Below are 27,148 nucleotides of genomic sequence, written 5' to 3'. Positions count from 1 at the left end.
ACAATAATTTGTCAGGGTGGTCTAGATGCTAAAAATAGAATCTATTATTAAGAATATAAGACTTTGCGTTGAGTAATTTTCGTTTGAGCTTGATTGAGGAAAATGGATGGAACTTCTCAAACTAAATACAAAGTACTTTCCTCTAGGTCTAAACAGTCTCAGCTACTCAATCATGCTGGGTGGACAAGGAGATCGGAACTAAAATCTCGACTTTTTCCAAGATTAAACTTGTCCCTTGTGTATGAAGCGAGTGCCCTGCCAACTGAGCTGTCAGGACCCCTGTTTGTTATTCAGGAAGAATGAATACAATGTGCAGCTATGTGGTCTAGTGGTGTGACACTCGCTTTTGGATCGGAAGGTCTTGGGTTCGAGCCTCGCTCAGCGCATAGTAGAGTCCTTGGAGAATGCTCTTTACTCACATTCTCTCACCATACTCGGGTGTAAAATGAGTACCTGGCTGTTAACAGCGTTGTCTGTGTCTGAAAAATATTGTAACATCGCCTAATAGGCGTCATGTCCCGTCTTAAATATTAAATGTTTCTGTTGACCAGGGACCCCATATAAAGCTCTTTGAGCTTATTTAGTGGATATTGCACTATATAAAAGCTCATTTAATAAAAAAAAAAAAAAGTTTAATATAATTCCTTAGATTGGCAAGTAATAAAGTTTCACATTTTCTCTTTTATTGTTTTTGGCATTGTATTCGCCCCGACATGATACGGTTTGCTAAGGTCAGATTTCTGGGTGGGGATCCTGACCTCCCATAGTGGGCAGGGAGGTACTTGCTATGTCTTCTATCCCCCTGTGTCTGGGTGAGGTTCCAGACCTTCCATAGTGGGCAGGGAGGGACTTGCTATGTCTTCTATCCCCCTGTGTCTGGGTGAGGTTCCAGACCTTCCATAGTGGGCAGGGAGGTACTTGCTGTGTCTTCTATCCCCCTGTGTCTGGGTGAGGTTCCAGACCTTCCATAGTGGGCAGGGAGGTACTTGCTATGTCTTCTATCCCTGGTGGTGAGGTTCGGACTTCCATAGTGGGCAGGAGGACTGCTTGTCTTCTATCCCGTCTGGGTGAGGTTCCGGACCTTCCATAGTGGGCAGGGAGGGACTTGCTATGTCTTCTATCCCCCTGTGTCTGGGTGAGGTTCCAGACCTTCCATAGTGGGCAGGGAGGTACTTGCTGTGTCTTCTATCCCCTTATATCTGTTTTCCAATATGCTTTCTGTCTTTGTCTTGGAATGGGATTACTTGGTTTGTCCTGGCCCTGTCGGAGTCCTTGAGAGGAAAACAGTCAAATGTATAGTTATTGTTTTGGGAGATGATATTATTTTCCTTGTAAATCATCTCTCTAATATGTATTTTATTATTTTTGTTTTATATATAATTTGTAAACATTGAGTGTGTTCCTTTTAGTGGGGACCTGTGCTTGTGTCTGGATAAGACATTTAGGTGATCTCAATCTAAGTACTTTGATAATGTGCTCTTAGAATCTACATCTGTTTCCGATTTAAACCAATTCCCATTTGTCTTTCCTTTTTTTTTGGATGCTTTAATTGTAATTCTAAAACTTTTTGCTATTCCATATTCTTCCTTTTTACTGGCACTGATATGACCTTAATGTCTTGCAAGTGCCGTAAAACCCTTAAAAACAAAAACAAACCTCTTAGTTGGGACCTATGCTTGTGTCTGGATGAGACTTTTAGGTGATTTCAAACTAAGTACACTGATAGTATGCGCTTGGAATCTACATCTGTTCCCTATTTGAACCTTTTCCCCTTGTCTTACTTTTTCCTTAAGTCCTTTTAATTATACATCTTTAATGTTTTTACTATCCAATTTTCTTCCTTTTTACTGGCGCTGATATGACCTAAATTTGTTGCAAGCGCCGTAAAACCCTTAAAAACAAACAAAAACAAACAAGTGCCGCAAAACCCTTAAAAACAAACAAAAACAAACAAGCGCCGTAAAACCTTTTAAAAAAATAAATCTTTTATTGTTTTTGGCATTGTCTTGGCCCTGACATGATATCTATTTGCCTTAGCAGAGTTCTGACCATTTAACCTTGATTCATGCAGCTATAACACTCGCCTTCAGATCGGAAGGTCCAAGGTTTGAGTCCCACTCTGAGAGGCAAATGGTTGAGTCCTTGAAAAAGGCTCTATACTTATATTCTCTCAATGTACTGAGGTGTAAAATGAGTATGTGACCGTTAACAGCTTTGTCTCTGTCTGAAAAAAAAACCTATTATTGCCTAACAGGTATCTCATCCAACATGTTAGATGCTGCTGTTGGTTTGGGACCCCTTGTAAAGCATTTTGATTATGTTTAGTGGATATTGTGCTATATAAACACTATAAACAAAAATGAATATATTAGCTTCAAAAAAGAACAAAATACCAAACACGGAACGTTTCTGACTCAAAACCCTTCTTCAGCCAACAACAAGAAACAATTAAAACATAAATACATTACTTAAAAGAGCCCTGTAATATAACCAAGCAGGCTGTCGAATGGAACCCACAGGGAAGAGGAAACGGGGTCCTCCATAGCAGACTTGGAGGAGAAGCCTTCACCAAGATTTGTGCGTCTCCAATCTTACCTGGAGTGAGGCAAAGGTCCGTGCTAAGGACAGAAGAAGATGGAAGAGTGTTGTTGAGGCCCTATGCTCCGCCAGGAGCCAAGAGGCATAAGTCAAAGTCACATTACTCAAATACTCCGATAGATGGTATATCAGAAGGGTTTGACTTACTTTTGACTTATGCCTCTTGGCTCCTGGCAGAGCATAGGGCCTCAACAGCACTCTCCCATCTTCTTCTGTCCTTAGCACAGACCTTTGCCTCACTCCAGGTAAGATTGGAGACGCACAAATCTTGGTGAAGGCTTCTCCTCCAAGTCTGTTTTGGAGGACCCCGTTTCCTCTTCCCTGTGGGTTCCATTTGAGAGCCTGCTTGGTTATATAACAGGGCTCTTTCCCGAAATGTTCCGTGTTTGGTATTTTGTTCTTGTAAGATCTGTAATATTCATTTTTGTTTACAACATTATAAGTTCAAAGCTTAATATTATTTTGACTTTTATAATTGAAGGCTGGTTTTCCAAAACTCGTTAAGTCGATTTTTCTACTTTGTGAGATTTTCCATCCATGAAATAAATTGAAATGTAAACTTTATTATAAACATCAATTTTCACAAGAATTTCATTAGATTTGTGTGAATTTGAAGTTTAAATATGATAAAATAATAGACTGACTGAGAAATTTTAAGGGAAATGATCCTTAATATCTCAAAAACGGGGGGGGGGGGGGGGGGGGGGGGGGGGGGGGGTGCAGAGAGGGAGTTTTGGAAAACCACTCTTCACATATTTTGGTTTTATTTTCATCATCTTGAAATAATGCCATATTGAGTTTGTGAATGACATAATTCTCTCTCTCTCTCTCTCTCTCTCTCTCTCTCTCTCTCTCTCTCTCTCTCTCCTCTCTCTCTCTCTCTCTCTCTCTCTCTCTCTCTCTCTCCTCTCTCTCCTCTCTCTCCTCCTCTCCTCCTCTCTCCCTCCCTCTCCCTCCCTCCCTCCCTCTCTCTCTCTCCTCCTCTCTCTCTCTCTCTCTCTCTCTCTCTCTCTCTCTCTCTCTCTCTCTCTCTCTCTCTCTCTCTCTCTCTCTCTCTCTCTCTCTCTCTCTCTTTTGAACTTTTCAGTGTTACACGCCAGACAGGTACAGTTGAGAGACCCGGTGGAACACAAGCTGTACTGCAGCAAAGGAGGACTCAACTATTCCTGTAAGAAATGGGGTTTGGCGTTTGTGTTGAATCCTTTTGTTATTGATATTTCGTTTAGTTATAACTACATACACAAGTGTTGTTTTTTTCCAGTGATTTTGGTTTGTTGTGCACAGAGCACAGAAATATTGATAGTGATAATAATAACAGTAATCATAATAATTTAAAAATAATAAATAATAATAATAATAATAATAATAATAATAATAATAATAAAATAATGAAAAGAATAATGATGATGATGATAATAATGATAATATTAATAATAATAATGATAATAATAATAATAATAATAATAATAATAATAATAATAATAAAATAATAATAATAATATAATAATAATAATAATAATAATAATAAATAATAATAATAAATAATGAAAAAAATATGATGATGATAATAATAATGATAATATTAATAATAATAATGATAATAATAATAATAATAATAAATAATAATAATAATAAAATAATAATAATAATAATAATAATAATAATAATAATAATAATAATAATAATAATAATAACAATCAATAATAATAATAATAATAATAATAATAATAATAATAATAATAATAATAATAATAATAATAATAATATAATAATAATATAATAATAATAATATAATATAATAATAATAATAATAATAATAATAATAATAATAATAATAATAATATAATAATAATAATAATAAAAAATAATGATATTAGTAATATTATAATTATTAATAATAATAATTAATTATTATAAAAAAGAAGAAGAAGAAGAAGAAGAAGAAGAAGAAGAAGAAGAAGAAGAGAAGAAGAAGAAAGAAGAAGAAAGAAGAAGAAGAAGAAGAAGAAGAAGAAGAAGGAAGGAAGAAGAAGGAGAGGAGGAGGAGAGAGGAGGAGGAGGAGGAGAGGAGGAGGAGGAGAGAGGAGAGAGGAGGAGGAGGAGGAGGAGAGGAGGAGGAGGAGGAGGAGAGAGGAGAGGAGGAGGGAGGAGGAGGAGGAGGAGGAGGAGGAGGAGGAGGAGGAGGAGGAGAGGGAGAGAGAAGAAGAAGAAGGAGGAAGGAGGAGGAGGAGGAGGAGGAGGAGGAGGAGGAGAGGAAGAAGAAGAAGAAGAGGAGGAGGAGGAGAAGGAAAAGAAGGGAAAGAATGATGATGATGATGATAATGATGATGATGGTGACAATAATACTACTTATGGTACCAAAATTCTTGCTAATGGTTTGTCTCTTTAAGAATGACAGTGACAAGAGTATGGTTTAATTTTTATTCCCTTCCGCTTTTGAATTCATTCCTTTATTTATTGTCCATTGTGTTTTCAAAACCAGTTAGATGTAAATACCATCATGTAGATGTCGGATGTGCTACCGTATACCATTACACGTCTGACCAATAATCAGAAGGTCTGAGGTTCGATCCCCAGTCAAGGTAGCCTGATTTTTTGGGATGTTTTTTTTGTGTTGTATTTTTCTATCTTGCTTTGTCTGGCACCTTTCATGCACACTTGTTAACAACAAGAGATGAAGTGAATAGAAAAGTGCCAGAAGACAATAGAGAATAAAATTTTTATTTCTATTCACTTCCTCTCTTGTTGTTACCAACATAAGTGTCTGCTCCACTCACTTTTCTGAATTAAAAATTCACACTTGTTCAGATATTTATCAAAATATTTTTACTTCGTTCATATTATATTCCAGTGGGTGCCGTGATGTTACTCCCTAACTCGTTGACAGTGGATGACTTCAAGTTAATTCCCCAATCCATTGTTACCAGGAACTTTAAAGTTCATCCACTTTGCTACTTCAGAGGTAACTCGTTTTTAAAATGTTCTCTAAAAACAAAGAAAAACAAAACAAACAAACAAATAAAAGAAGCAAAAAAAAAAAAACTTGAGCTGTATATTGTGCAATATGTACTAAACATCCTCAAAGCGCTTTACAATGAGTCCCTAGCCAACAGCATGAGAGCATCTGGTTGAATGGTGTCTTGTGATGAAGCTTCCGGGCGAGTTTGCGATGGTGCACGAGTGGGGTACAGAATTTGCATCCTGGGTCGATCGTCATAACATAGTAGTGTGGAGCACTATTAGAAACTGCTGCCAACTGCAACACTTAACATGTAGGATGAAACATGATGCCTGTTAGATGATATTACAATTTTTTTCCAACAGAGATAATGCTGTAAACGGCCAGGTACTCATTTTACACCTAAGTTTGGTGAGAAGATGTGAGTAAAGAACCTTTTCCAAAGTCTCAACTATACGCTGCTCAGAGAGGGATTCAAACCCTGGACCTTCCGATCTGATACATTACTTGAAAAACGGATTGATGGGAGAATTATATTTGGCATGTCTTTTCTGAAAGTATTTCTCTGCCATCTATATGATTTTATGATTTTTGGGAATGGTTTTATGCTTTGATTGTTTTTTGTTGTTGGCTAAAGAAGGCTTTTCTGGGTGGGGTTCCTGACCTCCCATAGTGGGCAGGGAGGTACATACTGTGTCTTCTATCCCCTTATATCTGACCTCCCATAGTAGGCAGGGAGGTACATACTGTGTCTTCTATCCCCTTATATCTGACCTCCCATAGTGGGCAGGAGGTACATACTGTGTCTTCTATCCCCTTATATCTGACTCTCCATAGTGGCAGGAGGTACATACTGTGTCTTCTATCCCCTTATATCTGACCTCCCATAGTGAGCAGGGAGGTACATCCTGTGTCTTCTATCCCCTTATATCTGACCTCCCATAGTGGGCAGGGAGGTACATACTGTGTCTTCTATCCCCTTATGTCTGACCTCCCATAGTGGGCAGGGAGGTACATACTGTGTCTTCTATACCCTTATATCTGACCTCCATAGTGGGCAGGGAGGTACATACTGTGTCTTCTATACCCTTATATCTGACCTCCCATAGTGGGCAGGAGGTACATACTGTGTCTTCTATACCCTTATATCTGACCTCCCATTGTGGGCAGGGAGGTACATACTGTGTCTTCTATCCCCTTATATCTGACCTCCCATTGTGGGCAGGGAGGTACATACTGTGTCTTCTATACCCTTATATCTGACCTCCCATAGTGGGCAGGGAGGTACATACTGTGTCTTCTATACCCTTATATCTGACCTCCCATAGTGGGCAGGGAGGTACATACTGTGTCTTCTATCCCCTTATATCTGACCTCCCATAGTGGGCAGGGAGGTACATACTGTGTCTTCTATCCCCTTATATCTGACCTCCCATAGTGGGCAGGGAGGTACATACTGTGTCTTCTATCCCCTTATATCTGACCTCCCATAGTGGGCAGGAGGTACATACTGTGTCTTCTATCCCCTTATATCTGACCTCCCATAGTGGGCAGGGAGGTACATACTGTGTCTTCTATCCCCTTATATCTGACCTCCCATAGTGGGCAGGGAGGTACATACTGTGTCTTCTATCCCCTTATATCTGACCTCCCATAGTGGGCAGGGAGGTACATACTGTGTCTTCTATCCCCTTATATCTGACCTCCCATAGTGGGCAGGGAGGTACATTACTGTGTCTTCTATCCCCTTATATCTGACCTCCCAGAGTGGGCAGGGAGGTACATACTGTGTCTTCTATCCCCTTATATCTGACCTCCCATAGTGGGCAGGGAGGTACATACTGTGTCTTCTATCCCCCTATATCTGTTTTCCAACATGCTTTCTATCTTTGTCTTGGAATGAGATTACTTGGTTTTGTCAAGGCCCTGGCTGGATACCCTGGCTGGGAGGGAGACAGTCAAATGTATAGTCAGTTTTGGGAGATGACATTATATTTCCCCCTTGTAAATCATCTCTCTGTTCTGTCCTGTATTAAGTTTTGTTTACGTATTATATATGATTTGTAAACATTTGAATGTATTCCTCTTAGTGGAGACATATGCTAGTGTCTGGGTGAGACATTTAGGGGATCTCAAACTAAGTACTTTGATAGTTTGCTCTTGGAGTCTACATCTGTTTCCTATTTGAACAAATTCCCCTTTGTCTTACCTTTTCTTGGGTGCTTTAATTGTAATTCTAAAACTTTCTACTACCCAATTTTCTTCCTTTTTACTGGCGCTGATATGACCTTAATGTGGTGCAAGTGCTGTAAAACCCTTAAAAACAAAACAAACATAAAGAAGGCTTTTGAGCCCGAAACATTCCATGTGTGGTATTTTTTTCTTTGTCGAAGCTGTTCTATTCATTTTTGTTTATTACTTTTTACAGTCCACAGCTTCTAGCAGTTTTGAATCACTTTAACTTTTTATATGGTCTAGTGATATGCAGAGAAGACCAAAAGAAGATGGCAACAGGATATACTGATGGCTCAACACGCGTGACGGATGTGGCAGATGGGCACAAGTCAGAGACTTCTTCTGAATGGACTGTGTGGGAGGCACGTCAAGTTGATATCCACAGAGAGAGAGAGAGAGAGAGTGATATGCCACTCACTTTCGGATCGGAATGTCCTGGGTCCGAGCCTCGCTCAGCGCTTCTTGAGTCCTTGGGAAAGACTCTTTCCTCACATTCTCTCCTTGTACTATGATGTAAAATGAGTATCTGGCCATTAACAGCGTTATCTCCGTTGGAAAAAATTGTATTATTGCCTAACAGGCATCATCATAGCTAGTTCTTTATGTTGTGTGTTGCTGTTAGTCAGCGACCCTTTGTAAAGATCTTTGAGCATTTTAAGTGGATATCAGTGGCATATAAGGTGGTGCCAGAAACAGAAGAAAATGACTAAAAACTTGCTATATTTGTAAATACAAAAGAAAGAAAAATATATACAGAAAAGACTTACTCAAGTAAGTAAGAGGCGGTTTATACCATTTCTTAGTTTTATTATTTTTTAAAATGCTGTAATCCATTTTTTTAAAGCTGGAAAAGGTGCCAGGCACCAAATCAACCAATATAGCCACGCCCCTGGTGGATATTGTGCTATATAAAAGCTCAATTTAAAAACAAAAAAATTTGACTCGAGTAAAAACTTTAATACCTCACTTTAAATCATTAAAACCTCACTTTAAATCCTTTTTTTGGTTTTCTTCTATGACAGCTGACGTGAACTCTGTAATGACCTGCCTCCCGACTTACAAGCTCAATAAGAATATGGAGTGCTACCACGCCTTGCACATGCTGGACAATGAAGGAGTGCCGATGGAAAAGCTGAACAGCGCAGACAGAGTCAACAAGCCATTTGGATTCAGTTCTTTGTGGGCCTGGTGTCTACTTCTACTTCGCCTTCAACAAGTAAAAAAAAAAACCAAAAAAAAAAACCAAAAAATTTTTTAAAGATTTATATAGTGCAATATTCACTAAAGCAGTCGTATGTATAGGATTAGTTTTTGGAGATGATTTTGTTTGAAATAGCAATACAACATCGGAACATCGACTGTCACCCATCTAATCATTAACCACGCATAACATTGTTTGGCTTTTGTGACAAGTCAAGACACTGTACCGCTAAGTGACCAAGTCACAGGAGTTGGAAAGTTGTTCTGTTGTGTTGTAGTGAGTGTTTTCTGTATTTATAAAAACAATTTTTAAATTGAGCTCTTGTATAGAGCAATATCCGCTAAAGGTCCTCAAAGCGCTTTACAAGGGGTGAGTCCCTGGCCAACAGCAACACTTAACATGTAGGACGGGACATGATGCCTATTTATTTTGGACAAAGACAACGCTGTTAACGGCCAGGTACTCATTTTACACCTGAGTAAGGTGAGAGAATGTGAGTAAAGAGCCTTCTCCAAGGACTCAACTATGTGCTGAGTTAGGCTCGAACCCAGGACCTTCCGATCCGAAAGCGAGTGTCATACCACTAGACCACATAGCCGCACATTCTGTTGTGTTGTAGTGAGTGTTTTCTGTATTAGAGTACAGGTGGGTGGGGGTTTGGGAGAGATGACATTCTCTGATCACTTGAAACTTGCTGCAATTGGATTCAATAGTCTGATGTCACGTCACCCAGCAACAGCGGCCATCATGGTTCTAACCAAAGAAAATCGGTACTTTTTATTCTTCATGCTGGCTAGAACTTTTCATATGTCTTGTGATCAGAATGTGTAAAAGTCAAAACCTGGTCATATTTATAATGTTTTTTTCCCTCTGGATACGCTTTTATGCTCGTCTGAGAAATATTTCATAAGGGCATCCGCCATTGTTCCGATAGTTTAGAGCCAGTTACTAAGTTATATGCGTCATTACGAGAGAAGTGACGTTATGACTGTTGAAGCGTATTTTTAAATTAGTTGAATTTAATATATGTTTTATTCATCGTGTCTGTTTCCATCAGAGTCCATTGCCGCAATATAAACTGTTGACAAAGGACGTGGAGGGAATTGACAACTTTACCCCTGCAGAGGTAATTTGACAATAAAGCAAGCGGTTTTTTATACTTTGTTAATTAAACCTAGCACTTTTTTCAGAGGACTTGGAGTAAAAATATTTACAAGTATGATTCAGTTCATCGACCCCCCCCCCCCCCCCCCCCCCCCGTTCCCCCTTTCTTTTTGTATATATTTTTATTAAACTTTTGTTTTTAGTGGTGTTGCAAATTTTTCACAATAATTATTAAGAACTTGGAGATAAAGATAAAGGGAGTAGTAAATCTGACTCATGAATGAACAACACAAAACAAACAACGTTTCGGCCTGTGGTCTTTTTCAAATAAACACAAAATACATATATATTTATATTAGATTGTCATTATAATATAGGTGAAAATTTGTAAATGTGTTTAATTTACTCCCTTTATCTTTGTCTCCATTTTATTGACTCACTTAGGCACCTCAAGTTATTGGTTTTATTAAGAACTTGACATAGGCTGGGCGGGGTTCCTGACCTCCCATAGTGGGAAGGAAGGTACATACTGTGTCTTCTATCCCCTTATAACTGTTTTCCAACATGCTTTCTGTCTTTGTCTGGAATGGGATTATTTGTTTTTGTTCTGGCCGTAGCCGGAGTCCTGGCTAGGAGGGAAACAGTCAAATGCATAGTTATTGTTTTGGGAGATGAATTTTTTTCCTTGTAAATCATCTCTCTGTTTATGTATTATATTAGTTATGTTAAATGTATAATGTAAGCATTTGAGTGTATTCTTCTTTGTTGGATTTTGTGCTTGTGTCCGGATGAGACTTATAGGTGATCTCAAATTAAGTACATGGGTGGTATGCTCTTGGAATCTACATCTGATCCCTATTTGTTCCCAGTTCCCCTATGTCTTACTTTGTTTTAATTGTAATTCTAGAACTTTTTTACTATCCCATTTTCTTCCTTTTTACTGGCGCTGATATAACCTAAATGTGTTGCAAGCGCCGTAAAACACTTAAAAACAAAAACAAACAAACAAACAACTTGACATAGGGCTGCTCCAGGAAAATGATGATAGAAATGAACGTAAATTTGTTTGTATCACTGCAGATTCACCAAAGCCTTACAGGTCTCCTGGAGGTGATAACCAATTCACTCTTCCTCTGCCTGGGATTGGAAAAGGATGTCATGCAGCTACTGGATGCCGAATCAATGCAGGTATTACCTCCCCTTATGGGTGGGGGAGAGGGGTCTTTTGACATTCCTATGGTGGGCTGGAGGTCACTTGTGGTGTCTTCTATCCCAATATTATGTCTATTTTTTGAGGGGTTGTTTTGGCACAAGAGATGCATTTTAAAAATAATTATTTATTTATTATTTTTTCTCAACCACTGTAAAGAGCATTGAGTTGAGCATTTTGTAATTTTGAAATATGAATATGAATATATGAATGCCATCTATTATTATTATTATTATTATTATTATTATTATTATTATTATTATTATTATTATTATTATTATTATCATATTATTATTATTATTTATTATTATATTATTTTATTATTATTATTATTATTATATTATGCTCCTACCCACTCCTACCCCCTTCCCCACTCGGCAGTGATTTGAAATCTGGGTCTCTTAGATCTGGCAGAAAGTAATGTCCTATTTAAAGGGTAGCAAGAAACTGCTATTGTTCGTTTAATGCCTTAGAAACCTAGTATAAACTCAGGCCCCTTGATGGGAGGGGCCACCAATGCTTAATCTTATATCTTCGAGCTTCAATCTTATCTTGGTTATCTTGTTCATTTGTATAGCGCAATATCCACATGCTGAAAGCGCATTACAAGGGGTCCCAATCCAACAGCAACAGTTAATATATTATAAGACGAATTATGAAGCCTGTCAGGTGATTTTACAATTTTTTTTTTTCTGACCGATGACGCTGTTAACAGCTTGGGTGTTCAATTGCAATATCAGGGATATCATTTTTTTAGCTAAAGCTGGAAAACTGGCTTTTTGAAATCTTCCCGCTAACTTTCGTCAGTATTGATGTTTGTTTTGTTTGTTTTTTTTTAATGGAGGCATTGGCTGTTTAAAGGCAACAGTTAAGGGGAAGCTAGATAGATGTGTGTATCATGTAAGGCTAAATAGGGCATTGATGCTATGGATATGTATCATTTTCTATGATTTAAGGGTGATGGTATTTGATTATGAGAAGCTTTGCACGAAAACTTTTCACATATGGACTTTACAAGAAAGATTTCAAGGCTCTTTTATTTTTAAGCAATAGCATCCCTGTAATATATACTCAAAATGGTTAATATAATAATAAAGTGAAATTGAATCCAGTCTGTAAAGTGTTAATCAAATTTTTAAAAATAAGGTAGCATGGCTGAACAGTACGATCTTTGCTTTGTACCCAAAGGGTACCGAGTTCGAATATCCTCTGCGCTGTGTGTTCTTGAGCACTTCATCTCACCCTAGCTCAATTTGCGGCACTGCACTGCAGCTGACGCCTGGGTTATTCCAGTCTTCCCTTGGAATAGACCCTAAAGACAAATTTCTCCTATGGGATGAATAAAGAGAATTTTATTTATTTATTTTTAAAATTATTACTTTAATTTTAATCGCACTTCCCAGAGATGGATTGACATGAACACAGAGCACTACTCAAGCCAGGATCTGGTCCTGCAGAAAATCGAATTTACTACTGATGAAGTGTTGATGTGTAACACGCACCGAAACACGTGGAAGACCAATCTGCTCACAAACCACACATTCACCGATTTACCTGGCATATACCACCATTTTGTCTACTCTTTGACACTGGCCAGCAATAAATTGACGGAAATTCCCTCACAGCTCTTCACATGTAAGCAGATTGTTATCTTGTTATTATTATTATTATTATTATTATTATTATTATTATTATTATTATTATTATTATTATTATTATTATTATTATTATTATTATTATTATTGTTGTTGTTGATGTTGTTGATGTTGATGTTGATGTTGTTGTTGTTGTTGTTATTATTTTTATTTTTATTATGATCTTCATCATCGTTATCATCATTATCATTATCCTCATCATCATCATCATCATCAACATCATCATCAATGTGAAAAAAAGAAGAAGAAAGAGCGGGTTTTTAAATAATTACTTCATATTTTTGTTGTTTTTTTTTTTTTGCTTCCAGCTATGCCCAACCTCAAGGATTTGATACTGTCCGACAACAAGCTAAAGTCCATCCCTTCAGAGATTTGTCAATGCGCCAAACTGTCAGCTTTGACGCTGTCTATGAATGAGTTGACGGATCTGCCAGATACGTTGGTTACTTGCCAGGATATGATACGTCTGGATTTGGATAGCAACAAGTTTGAAAGTGAGTACGACTGTAGCTATCATTAAGTTATAGCCTGACACTGAAACTCGAAAAGACTGGCATTTTGACATCATTATTTGGTTTTTGCACCGCCTCGTGAGTTGTCGTTAGTAGAGCTCATGGAAACAAGTAGTCCAATTGGTTGAACTATTGAATACAACTCATGATTTGTTTTCTTTTGTGGCCAAAGACTGGCATTTTGACGTCATTTTTTGGTCAGTGTCAGGCTATATTACGAGCTATTGTACGACGGAATCTTTTTAATGGCAGATGAGAAGGCTTTGTATGTGGGGCTTTGTGCTCTAGCAATAAGTTTGTTTTAAAAAATTTTTAATTGAGATTTTATATAGCACAATATCCACTAAACATGCTCAAAGCCCTTTACAAGGGATCCCTGGCCAACAGCAACATTTAACATGTTGGACTTTTCGGCGATTTTACAATTTTTTCTCAGACAGATGACAACGTTGTTAAAGGCCATGTACTCTTTTTACACATGAGTACGGTGAGAGAATGTGAGAAAAGAGCCTTCTCTAAGGAGTAACATCACCCCTTGTAAAGAACTTTTCACATTTTAGGTGGATATTGCGCTAATTAAACTCACTCACTCAATCCTCTCCGGGCCTGCTGGCACTTGAGGCCATGCAAGGGATCTCCACCTAGTCCTGTCAGCAGCTGTTCTTTGGGCCATCTCGAGGTACAGACCTCTTTGCTTTAGGTCCCTCTCTACGGTACGTCTCCAAGTCTCCTTGGGTGCGGCCTTGCTTCCTCTTTCCTTGGGGTGTCCATCCCAGAGCCTTTCTTATCAGTGTTTCATTAGGTCTGCGACAGACATGCCCCAACCATTGTCATCTTCTCCTTTTAATGAGACTCTCCAGAGACTCCACTGCAGCTCGCGTTCTCAGGTCCTCATTTGAGATTGTGGCTATTTAAAAGCAAACATTTTTTTCTGTGAGTATACGATTGATCAGGCACTTAACTATAGTGAGCTTTTTACTTAAATGCTTACCATTGATGGCAACACTGTCTAGTCTTTTAGTTTAGTATACGAACTGCCATTATTTACATTTGGACGGGCTGTCTGAGGGGTGTGGCCTTGTTCTCTTCTACTGGGTGTTAGGCCTCCTATGTGGTCTAGTGGTATGACACTCGCTTTGATTGGAAGGTTCTGGGTTCAAGCCTTGCTTGACGCATAGTTGAGTCCTTGGAAAAGGCTCTTTACTCACGTTCTCTCACCGTACTCGATGTGTAAAATGAGTACCTGTCCGAAAAAATTGTAATATCTTCTCATAGTCATCATGTCCCATCCTACATGTTAAGTGTTGCTTTTGGCCAGGGACCCCTTGTAAAGCGCTTTGAGCATGTTTAGTTGATAGTGCATTATATAAAATCTCAATTAAAACAAACAAAAAGAAAAAAAAATCATTACGATTAAAGTTTAATAACATGTTTTATTTCTTTTCGAAACTATTTCAGAGCTTCCAACTGCAGTTACAAAGCTCAAAAAATTGGAGCGCCTCTATGCACAACATCTCCTATTGACAGAGTTGCCCGAGGACATCGGGGACCTTGACAATTTAAGCATCCTGTCTCTCAATGGAAATTGCTTCACGTCCTTGCCGGATAGCTTGGCAAAGCTCCAGAAGCTCAGCACGCTGACTCTCAATGGCGTCTGCTGGCTCAAAGTCCGACAGAACGTGCTGCTTTCACGGGAAAATTTTGAAGACTTTCTACAAATAAATAATTTGATTCACTGGCTTGACAGGCATAACCAGGTTAGTTTTTTTTTTAAATCTGTTTTCTACAGGGATTTATTTATATATATATATATATATATATATATATCTATATATATATATATATATATATAATATATATATAATATAATATATACTATAGATAATATATATATATATATATATATATATAGTAGAGAGAGAGTGAGAGAGAGAGATTTACCACTTACTCTCTTACCCTCTCTCTCTCTCTCTCTCTAGTTATGTAATTAAGTCATCACTTTACTGGGCGGGGTCCTTTGACCTGCCAAGGTGGGCAGGAGGTCACGCTGTGTCTTCTATCCCCTTATATCTGTTTTCTGAGTTGCTTTTTGTCTTTGTCTTGGAATGGGATTACTTAGTTTTATCCCAGCCCTGGCTGGAGTCCTTGACTGGGAGGGAACTAGTCAAATGTGTAGATATAGTTTTGGGAGAGAATATTTTTTTCCTTGTAAATCATCTCTCTGTTATGTATTGTGTGGTATGTATTCTGTTGACAATTGAGCGTGTTCCTCTTAGTGGGATCCTTTGCTGGTGTCTGGATGAGGCTTTAAGGTGATCTCAAAATAAGAACATTGATTATGTGCCCTGAGAATCCACATATGTTCCCCATTTGAACTAATTCGCAATTGTGTTACTTTTTCTTGGGTGCTTTGATTGTAGATCTAGAATATTTTGACGATTACATTTTCTTCCTTTCTACTGGCGCTGATATGACCTAAATGTGTCGCATGCGTCGTAAAACCCTTAAAAATAAACAATCGAGTCTTCACTTTTAACATTGATCATAAACCATAACCGATGACTCATGATCGTGATTTATAGATTTTTAACTAATGCTAATGTCACAAATGAAATGTTAGACAAAAAAAAAAAAAAAGAGTAGAGCTGGAATAATATAAAAATGTGAAAGATGGTCGATGACGTGTATGAGGTAACATTTCAGGTGGGTGTTTGTGATTAAAACTATAGTCTACACATGTTGCTTATTGCTCACTATGTTCTTTTTTTCCTTTTTAAATTGTTTTTTATAACTCTTCAAAAAAGTTATAAGTGGTTTAGTTAAAATGTATATTACATTGTCTTTTAAGTACTGAATGTTTATTTCATATAAAATCATCTTGACCCACACAGGACAAGCAAAATATCTTCAGTTTTTTCGATGAGGATGTGAATGGAACACTGGACCCAGTAGAGATGGGAAGGTTGAACGCTACAATGTTTCAGGTGTTTCCACGGTTTGGCTACAAAGGACGAAAGGCACCAGGTATGTGCAAGCTACAACATAGTATTATTATGATCTTTATCAAATTTGTAATGCATTGACTCAAGTGTGAATGAGTACCTGGCTATTGGCATTGACGGATTTTATTAATGAAAAGGTGAAACTGGAAAATTTTCAGATGAGAATAGTGCAGACAATGGACATTTTGGGTCTAAACTCTTCATCAGCTGATGAAGGATTTGTACCTGAAACGTCCATCATCTGTACTGATCCCATTCTTAGCTTTTACATTTTCACCTTTGATTTTGTATTTTTACGATCCGAGGCTAGCTTCAGACAGCCCCCGGCACTCTTGACAGATTTTATTAGAGTTTTGGTACAAAATAATAATAATACACATTTATACACAGCTCATTCTCGTGTAAAACACAAGCCCTGGGTACTTTACAATATAAATTATCAATTTTAAGTGAAAAAAAAAAATTCATAGCCAAATCAAGAAGACAAAAAAGATGTCAAATAGAAAACTGGTTCTGTATGAAATTGAAATATATTGTCTGTTGGGAAGCGCATTGAGCATGGTAAAAAATGAAGAAATTTGCTATATAAATGTTCAAAAGGAAATATAACAGTTGGAATCTGTGGCTCATAAAGGTAGTGAACAATTATGAATAGAACAGGTTTGAAAAAGAACAAAATACCAAACACGTAACGTTTGAGAATGACATTCCAACATGTTTTTTACATTCTGACATCTATCTTTAATTTATGTATTTGTATATCAATTGATTTTTGTTGTTGTCTTGAAGAACTGGGTGGGGCTCGTGACCTCCCATAGTGGGCAGGGAGGTACTTACTGCGTCTTCTATCTCCTTATATCTGTTTTCCAACATGCTTTCTATCTTTGTCTTGGAATGAGATTACTTGGCCCTGGTCGGAGTCTGGATGGGAGAGAAACAGTCAAATGCAAAGTTATTGTTTTGTGAGATGATATTTTTTTCCTTGTAAATCATCTCTCTGTTATGTATTATTATATCTGTTATTTTGAATGTATAATGTAAATATTTGAGTGTATTCCTCTTTGTTGGATTTTGTGCTTGTGTCTGGATGAGACATAAGTGATCTCAAACTAAGAACATTGGTGGTATGCTCTTGGAATCTACATCTGTTCCCTATTTGTTCCCATTTCCCCGTTGTCTTACTTTCTCTTGGGTGCTTTTAATGTAATTCTAGAACTTTTTACTATCCCATTTTCTTCCTTTTTACTGGTGCTGATATAACCTAAATGTGTTGCAAGCGCGTAAAACTCTTACAAATAACAACTAAATAATTAGCTTGAAGAAGGGTTTTGGTGTTTTGTTCCTTTTCAAAGCTATTAAACTCAGTTTTGTTTATTTTACTTTTTACAGTCCACAGCCTCTAGCAGCCTAGTATCATGATAAGAAGAGAATTAATCGACTTATTTCATCTCCACACCGTACTGCGTTTTGTTATCAATGATTTAACAAACTTTTATATAGTGCAATATCCACTAAACGTGCTGAAAGTACTTTACAAATCATAAGTATTTTTGTGTGTTTAGGCTCTATGGGGTTTTCCCTTGTAAATTTACTTTTTTTTAAATTTAAACATTTAATTAGAGCAATATGCATTAAATGTGCTCAAAGCTGAAAGTAATGATAAGTATTAAATTTATTAACTTCAGTTTATTAGACGAAGACATATACTGTGGATGTTTCGGGTTTCCCCTTTATCAACAAAACGGGATGAATGAAACACTACAGATGAATGATATAATGTGATAGTGGTGTTGTTGAGGTACTGAATATACAAAAATCCTGTTTTGTTGATAAAGGGGAAACCCGAAACATCACAGTATCTGTCTTCATCTAATAAATTGAAGCTCACAATTCAATGCTTATCTTTATTTTTTTCCTTCGAGCTTCAAGCAGCAACAGATTTTCATCAAAGTTAAAAGCAACACTTCACGTGTAGGACAAAACATGAAGCCTGTAAGGCAATAATACAAGTTTGTTAATTGCCAGATACTCATTTTTCACCTTTGCACAGTGAGAGAATGTGACTAGAGAGTCTTTCCCAAGGATTCAACTGCACTGCTGAGAGTTGGATTCGCACCCAGATCCAAAAGCGGATCCAAAAGCGGGCTATGTGCGGCTATGTGGTCTTGTGGTATGGCACTCGCTTTCGTATCGCAATTTCCTTGGTTCGAGCCTCACTCGGCGCATAGTTGAGTCTTTGGAAAAGGCTCTTTACTCACATTCTCTCACTGTAATCAGGTCTAAAATAAGTACCTAGCCATTAACAGCGTTGTCTCTGTTAAAAAAAAATTATAATGTCGCTTAACAGGCATCATGTCCCGTCCTACATGTTAAGTGTTGCTGTTGGTCAGGGACCCCTAGTAAAGTGGCTGGGTGGGGATCCTGACCTCCCATAGTGGGCAGGGAGGTACATGCTGTGTCTTCTATCCCCCCATACCCGTTTCCCAATTGTTTCCTGTCATTGTCTTGGAATGAGATTACTTAGTTTTGTCCTGATCCTTGCCGGAGCTCCTTGGCTGGGAGGGAAACAGTCGAATGTATAGTTATAGTTTTGGGAGATATTATATTATATGATTGGTAAACATTTGAGTGTATTCCTCTTAGATGGGACCTGTGCTTGTGTCTGGATGAGACTTTTAGGTGATCTCAAACTAAGTGCATTGGTGGTCTGCTCTTGGAATCTACATCTGATCCCTATTTGTTCCCAGTTCCCTTATGTCTTACTTTTTCTTGGGTGCTTTTATTGTAATTCTATAACTTTTTACTATCCCATTTTCTTCCTTTTTACTGGCGCTGATATAACCTAAATGTGTTGCAAGCGCCGTAAAACCCTTAAAAACAAAAACAAACCTTGTAAAGTGGTTTGAGCACGTTTAGCGGATATTGTGCTATATAAAATCTCAATTGTTTTGGTTTTTTTATTTTAAAAGCAAGTGTCATAACACACGATTTGGCCACAAGCCTCACAAATCAAAATTATAATGTTTGATTGATTAAATTTTATTTGTAATTTTCAAAACTGTTATTTTCTCCCAAATATTTTGATGTCGTTGATCAGATGAAGACTGTCCTAGTGGCTTCCCCAAGGTCCTATTACAACTGAAATCCCTGGTGTATCTGTCCATGCAGTACCAGGGCCTCGTCTCTGTCCCAGAGGAGATTTCTAACCTGACAGCTTTGCACACCATCCATCTCGGGAACAACCCCAACCTTCTGACACTTCCTGCACAACTTGGGGCCCTCAACCTCAAACGTATGTGTGCATACCTGCCGAATCTTACCAATTTTTCGTAATTTTACGAATTTTAGACACAGTTCGTGGCCAAATAAGAAATTTTATGGAAAAATTATGAATTGTTAATTCTTAGTAATACTTAGATAAATGATAGGAAGAAGAAGAGGAAGAAACAACTACTACTACTACTACTACTACTACTACTACTACTACTACTACTATACTACTACTACTACTACTACTATTGCTAAATACTACTACTACTACTACTACTACTACTACTATTACTACCACTACTTACTACTACTACTACTACTACTACTACTACGACTTTACTACTACTACTACTGCTACTAATACTACTTACACTACTACTATCTACTATATACTACTACTACTATACTACTATCTACTACTACTACTACTACTACTACTACTACTACTACTATACTACTACTACTACTACTACTACTACTACTACTACTACTACTACTACTACTATACTTACTACTACTACTACTACTACTACTACTACTACTATACTACTACTACTATACTACTACTACTACTATACTACTACTACTACTACTACTATATACTACTACTATTACTACTACTACTACTACTACTACTACTACTACTACTACTACTATCTTATAATAATAATAATAATAATAATAATAATAATAATAATATTGTGGTTGTTCATATATAAACAGTTTCAGAAATTACGAATTTCCTTGTCAAATTACTAAAAATTGACATGAAAATTAACTAAGTTTGAAGTAATCAATTTGACAGGTCTGTGTATGAGCTTCTGCAACATCGTTAAGATCAGTTAGAGTGGAATTTCACTTCCAATTTCATTTGTTTTGACTGAAGAAAAACAAAAACAAATTCAAAAGTAAAACCAAAAAAGTAAACAAAGTTGTCCTTCAGGTCCATGAGGCTCATAGGGCCAGAGTTTTATCTTGGTTTCTAAAGCCTGAAATGGACAATAGCAATTGCTTGCTACCCTTTGGATAGGATGTCAGTGTTACACAATGTACTTTCTGCCACATCCACCAGCCGCTCAATCACTGCTGGGTAGACAGGCGGTCAGAAAAAAAAAATCTTGCCTCACCCGGGATTGGTCTCAGGCCCTATGCTTGTGACACGAGTGCACTACCCACTGAGCTATGGTGACCCCCCGGAGTCGAACAAAACAAAACAAAACAATGGCAACTTTGTTTTCAATGGTAGTTCTAAGCATTTTTATGTGTTTAGGCACTATAGGATTTTGCTATGCAATTATACTTAAACTCGAGCATTTATATAACGCAATATGCATTAAAACATGCTTAAAGCACTTTACAAGGCGTCTCAAGCTAACAGCAACACTTAACATGGACATATGCCATGAAAACAGGATATTTATCATTTTAATAATATGACCGTTTTTCACATAAACCTAGCCAGTTATTATTTTTAACTGTTTACTAAGTTGCTAAAAGCAATGGACTATAAAAATTTATCTATTCTAAAAACAAAGGGTTGGGGGTTAAAATTGTTTCCAACCGACAATTAAGAGTTTTTGCATATGAGATTAGAATTACTGGCAAATATAATAATTATAATTTTAAAACTATATTTTACAGATTGAAATACCAGTAACTTGTAAACCTTTATTAAATGAAGGGCAATTCTATCAACCGTTGACTGAAATGATTTTATAGAAAATTTGCTAGGGCATATTGATCGGTCCTTACTTTGATGTTGGGAATTGGATTCAATAGTCTGATGTCACGTCGCCCAGCAACAACGAGCAGCATGGTTCTAAATAAAGAAACTCGGTACTTTTTATTCTTCATGCTGGCTGGAACTTTTCATATGTCATGTGATCAGAATGCATAAAAGTCATCATTTTTATAATTTCTCCTCTGGTACATTTGTATGCTCGTCTGAGAAATATTTCATTAGGGCATCCGCCATTGTTCCGATAGTTTAGAGCCAGTTACTAAGTTACTATGTATTATTACAAGGGAACTGACGTTACGACTGTTGGAACCTATTGCCATCTGGCCGCTCTGTTGCCAGATTCATTTGCACGCACCTCCAGAATTTATTACTGGACCAATTTTGATTGTTGATGGCTGAAAAGATTAGTCTCGGTTTATGTTGATTTCCACAATACACACAACAGATGAGTGCCTGTTTGCTGTAGCCTTTATTTCCCCACTGATATTATGAGTACTCCACTAGTATACAAAATTTTTGAACTGGGTGGGATTCCTGACCTCCCATAGTGGACAGGGAGGTACATATTGTGTCTTCTATCCCCTTATATCTGTTTTCCAACATGCTTTCTGTCTTTGTCTTGGAATGAGATTACTTGGTTTTGTCCTGGTGGTTTTGTCCTGACCCTGGCCGGAGACTTGGCTGGGAGGGAAACAGTCAAATCCACAGTTATTGTTTTGGGAGATGGTATTGTTTTCCTTGTAAATCATCTCTCTGTTATGTATTATTATATTTGTTATTTTGAATGTATAATGTAAGCATTTGAGTGTATTCCTCTTTGTTGGATTTTGTGCTTGTGTCCGGATGAGACTTATAGGTGGTCTAAAACTAAGTACTTTGATAGTTTACTCTTGGAATCTACATCTGATCCATATTTGTTCTCAGTTCCCCTATGTCTTACTTTTTCTTGGGTGCTTTATTTGTAATTCTAGAACTTTTTACTATCCCATTTTCTTCCTTTTTACTGGCGCTGATATAACCTAAACGTGTTGCAAGCGCCGTAAAACCCTTAAAAACAAAAACAAATGATTATATTATATGTTTCTATATTATACTCTTAAAATATCATCAACACCTTTGCATTTAGTATTATTCACCTTCCCATCAGCCCCCAGTTCTAGAGTTGTGTTTTTGATAATATTATGTGTTTCTATAATTTACCCTGAAAATATCATCAACACCTTTGAAGTCCGTTTTTATTCACATTCCCATCATCCCCCAGGTCTGGAGTTACGTTTTTGATTATACTATGTGTTTGTATATTATACTCTGAAAATATCATCAGCACCTTTGAAGTTTCATTCACCTTCCCATCATCTCCCAGTTCTAGAGGTGTGTTTTAGATTATACTATGTGTTTGTATATTATACTCTGAAAATATCATCAGCACCTTTGAAGTTTCATTCACCTTCCCATCATCTCCCAGTTCTAGAGGTGTGTTTTGAATTATACTATGTGTTTGTGTATTATACTCTGAAATATCATCAACAACCTTCAAAGTCAATTTCATTCACCTTCCCATCATCAACCCCAGGCCTGGAGTTGGACGGTTGCCCATTACTGAAAACTCCCCCCAAAGAAATCCGTGCCAAGGGTTTCCTGACAACCCACGCTTATCTCAAACGGTTGCTGAGTGGATCTGTGACCTGCCAGCGTACCAAACTCATGCTGGTTGGACTAGGGGGAGCCGGGAAGACCAGGTACCAAAAAATTTAAGTAAAAAAATGAAAATTAAGCCCCGATCCTCGACCGCTGTATAAACGTAACACACCATTCCCAACTCACTTACGCCGCAGTCGTTTAAGTGTAACACACCTTTTCCAAGTGACACGGGCATCAGTTGTAACAGACCCGACCTTGATTCAGTAAAAATTCCATTGTGTTCTTTATGAAATAAAAGCCGAAGTTTGATTGGTTGATATTATTAGTTTCAGCCAATCAGCAAACAGTTTATTTAAGCTGTTTGGGTTGAGTATGAAGCTAGTTTTTGACGTAAGAAATGACGCGTCCAAACCCGAGTGACGCTATATGTTAGCTACGTCATTCAAACTTGCTAGGCAAGTGCTGGGAACCGGTCGTTATTTCCGGTTGACCCCAATGCGGTACTAGAATTAAGACCTTACAAGAAAACCCAAAATACTAAAAGCTGAACGTTTCGGGCTAAAATCCCCTTTCAGCCAATAACAAGAACAGATAAAACATTTTTTTTTTACATAATGTTAAAACCAGATAGATGGTAGATTAGTTCTCAGCATAAAATGTGCTCAAAGTGTTTAAAAGGGGTAAAAAGCCAACCAGGATGAGCAGTACAGCTGTTTACATTATTGGCAATCATTAACCCCGTGTCGAATTTGTGAGCAGGGACTTGTGTATTGATAGAATTCTGGAATAGTTTGTAGGGAATAGTGTCAGGCAAAGCAGAAATAAAAATACAAGAGAAACCAACACAAAAATCAGTCTGCGTCACTGGCAGACCTGCCTCGTGCTACGGAAACATTAGTAGAATTACTAACTTTTGGCTCCAGCTACAGACCTGCATAGACGTTTTTGATTCAATAAATCTTGTTGTAAAGGGGAATTTGATTGCTAAGAAACTGTATTTATGACTTTGGAGCATATTTTGATTATGCTGAGGTCAAATAATTGATTTGTAATGCTATTTAGTATGACCTTTTTCATTTTTTCCCCTTGGAGTTTACGAATGTTTGACATTTCAAGTAGGCAGCTTTACAATGGGGTCCCAGTGGTGTTTTTTTTTTTTTTTTTTTTTTTTTTTGGATTAATTTTTTCATTTACAGTTTCATACACACGTTTCAGAATTTTGCCCATTTTACATCTGATTATTTGTGAGAAATGTGAGTAAAGAGCCTCTTACAAGAACTCAATAGGGTAGAGTTGTTTTTTTTTTACCTCCCATAGTGGGCAGTAGGTCACTTGCTGTGTTTTATATATATATATATATATATATATATATATATATATATATATATATATATATATATTTATATATATATATATATACCCCTATATCTGTTTTCCAACTTGCTTTCTGATTTGTCCTGGCCCTTGCCGGAGTCCTTGGCTGAAAGGGTCAAATGTATAGTGTTTGTTTTGGGATATTATATTATTTTCCTCGTATATCATCCCTCTTATGTACTGTTATGTGTTTTTTTTTTAATTTGAACATATCTTGTAAACATTCAATCATTCCCTCTAAGTAGATCCTGTGCTGGTGCCTGGATGAGACTTTTAAGTGATCACAAACTAAATATATTAATAATATACTCTTGGAATCTAAATCTGTTCCCAATTTCAATCGATTCCCTTTTGTCATACATTTTCCCGGGTGATTACATTGTAATTCCATAATTTTCTTCCCTTTTACTAGCGCTGATATGAACTAAACATGTTGCAAGCGCTGTAAAAACCTTAAAAACAAACAAAACAAGAATTCAACCATACCCAAAAGAATAGAACTCAAAGTACGACTTACAGTTCAATTCACAAGCTGATCGTCACATCGCTAGAAAATAAAACCTCCCTTTTCATTTGTAATTGAACTTTTTCTTTTTTTAATCGTTTTTTCCCCAATAAAGCCTTGTGAAAGCCTTACTGAGTGGAAGTTCTCGCACGGAGTTGACGGTTGGAGAGGAAATCACAGATGGTGAGTGTGATTTGGGAAATATTAAAATCATTATTTGTTAGATAAATTAAAAATAAATAGATAAATACATGAATACATAAAAAGATAAATACATGAATACATAAAAAGATAAATAAGTAAATACATAAATAAATAAATAAATACATACATAATTAAATATATACATAAATAAATAAATACATATTTATCAATACAAAAGATAAATGTATTAATAAGGTAAAATTGCCTCAACACATCCTACAGGGACATTTTTAAAGGGATTATCTCAAGAAAAGACCAAGACAACCCAGCCATCCCATCAGCCACTGTACAGTGCTGCAAAGTGAGCTATAAGTAAAGGAGTCCTTTAGAGCCATTGGGCCCATGGAGTCGGAGTTTATCCCAGTTTCTATAGCATGAAACGGATAATAGCAATTGCTTGCTATCCTTTGGATAGGACGCTAGTCTATCGCGAAGTACTTTCCACCAAATCTAACAGACTCAGCTACCTATTCACTGCTGGGTGGATAGAGATGGAGGAGGGGGGGGGGGGGCGGGTCAGAACTGACTTGTACCTAGGATTGATTTTGGTCCCTTGTCTAACAAAAAAAAACCGATTTGGTGCAATAAGTTGTATTTTTTTTTGTTTCCATTGATTTTCTTATCTTTAGGAATTGACATATGTCCATGGACCGTAACCACTCCAGAGGGAAGCATCACGTACAGTGTGTGGGATTTTGCCGGGCAAACTGTCTATTATAACACCCATCAGGTATGGTTTGTGGGTATACGATGAACAACAATTTGCAATTGAATGTAAGCTTCCAATTAATATACAAAAACAGATAAAATGGATGTTTCAGGTTTCCCCTTTATGAACAAAACAGGATGTATGAAACACACACAAATTAAAAAATGTTCGCCTATATTATTATGACAATCTAATATAAATATATATTCTTTAAAAAAATATACCTATACTCAAGGAGCATATGAAATTTTTAAAAACCTCTTTATTCATATCCAAGGATAAATTTGTCTTTAAGGTCTTTTCTGGAAGAACCCAGATGTTAGCCACAATGCATCACTGCAAACTGAGCTAGGGCAAGATGACTTGCTTTCATCTTAAGCTGTGCGGATATGTGGTCTTGTGGTATGACACTCGTTATCAGATCAGAGGGTCCTGGGTTTGAGCTGCAATTGGTGCATAATTGAGTCCTTGGAAAAGGCTCTTTACTGACATTCTGTCACCGCACTCAGGTATTCGGGTGTAAAATGAGTACCTGGCCATTAACAGTGTTGTCTTTGTCAGAAAAAAAAAATTGTAAAATCATGTCTCGTTCTACATATTACCTGTTACTGTTGGTCAGGGACTCTTTGTAAAGCGCTTTGAGCATGTTTAGTGGATGTGCTATATATAATATATATATATATATATATATATATATATATATATATATATATATATATATATACACATATATATATAGATAGATATATTTATATATATATATGTATATATATATATATAAAATATATATCTATATATATGTGTGTATATATATATATATATATATATATATATATATATATATATATATATATATATATAATATATAAAAGCTCAAGTTTATACAGCACAGTGCTGAGTCAAACGGGGTACCTTCTGTATACAATGCAAAGTCCATATTCCTGGGTGTTTTTTTTTTACCTCCAATGGTGGCCAGGAGGTCGTGTACTGTGTCTTGTATCCCTCTATATCTGCTTCCTGAGTTACCCTCTGTTTTTGTCTTGGAATGAGATTACTTGGTTTTGTCCTGCCCTTGCCAGAGGCATTGACTGAGAGGGAAACAGTCAAATGTATAGTGCTAGTTTTGGGAGGTGATATTTTTTTCCTTGTAAATCATCTCTTTATTATGTAATGTATTAGCGTGAAAGATTTGGGAAATGTAATATGAATAATCAGAAGACATTTGAGG

General features: G+C 36.9%; 1 protein-coding gene across 1 annotated transcript in view; it reads left to right on the top strand.

Annotated features, from left to right (window-relative positions):
• LOC144957240 (uncharacterized) overlaps positions 1-27,148 on the top strand; it is a 126,930-nt gene that overhangs the window by 60,168 nt on the left and 39,614 nt on the right. The window contains exons 29-41 of the mRNA XM_078888315.1: positions 3,686-3,766; positions 5,450-5,560; positions 8,815-9,008; positions 10,051-10,119; positions 11,178-11,285; positions 12,711-12,942; positions 13,271-13,456; positions 14,933-15,231; positions 16,366-16,498; positions 19,574-19,768; positions 23,061-23,226; positions 25,123-25,190; positions 25,841-25,941. Of these exons, the coding sequence (XP_078744441.1) occupies positions 3,686-3,766; positions 5,450-5,560; positions 8,815-9,008; positions 10,051-10,119; positions 11,178-11,285; positions 12,711-12,942; positions 13,271-13,456; positions 14,933-15,231; positions 16,366-16,498; positions 19,574-19,768; positions 23,061-23,226; positions 25,123-25,190; positions 25,841-25,941 (1,943 nt within the window). The remainder of the gene's footprint in view (positions 1-3,685; positions 3,767-5,449; positions 5,561-8,814; positions 9,009-10,050; positions 10,120-11,177; positions 11,286-12,710; positions 12,943-13,270; positions 13,457-14,932; positions 15,232-16,365; positions 16,499-19,573; positions 19,769-23,060; positions 23,227-25,122; positions 25,191-25,840; positions 25,942-27,148) is intronic.

Source organism: Berghia stephanieae, chromosome 11 (genome assembly GCF_034508935.2).
Source record: "Berghia stephanieae isolate SIO BIC M18660-M18661 chromosome 11, UCSD_Bste_1.3, whole genome shotgun sequence".
In the NCBI taxonomy this organism is placed as follows: domain Eukaryota; kingdom Metazoa; phylum Mollusca; class Gastropoda; order Nudibranchia; family Aeolidiidae; genus Berghia; species Berghia stephanieae.
The sequence above is the reverse complement of the archived record's forward strand: the minus strand, read 5'-3'. Positions and strand labels throughout refer to the sequence as shown.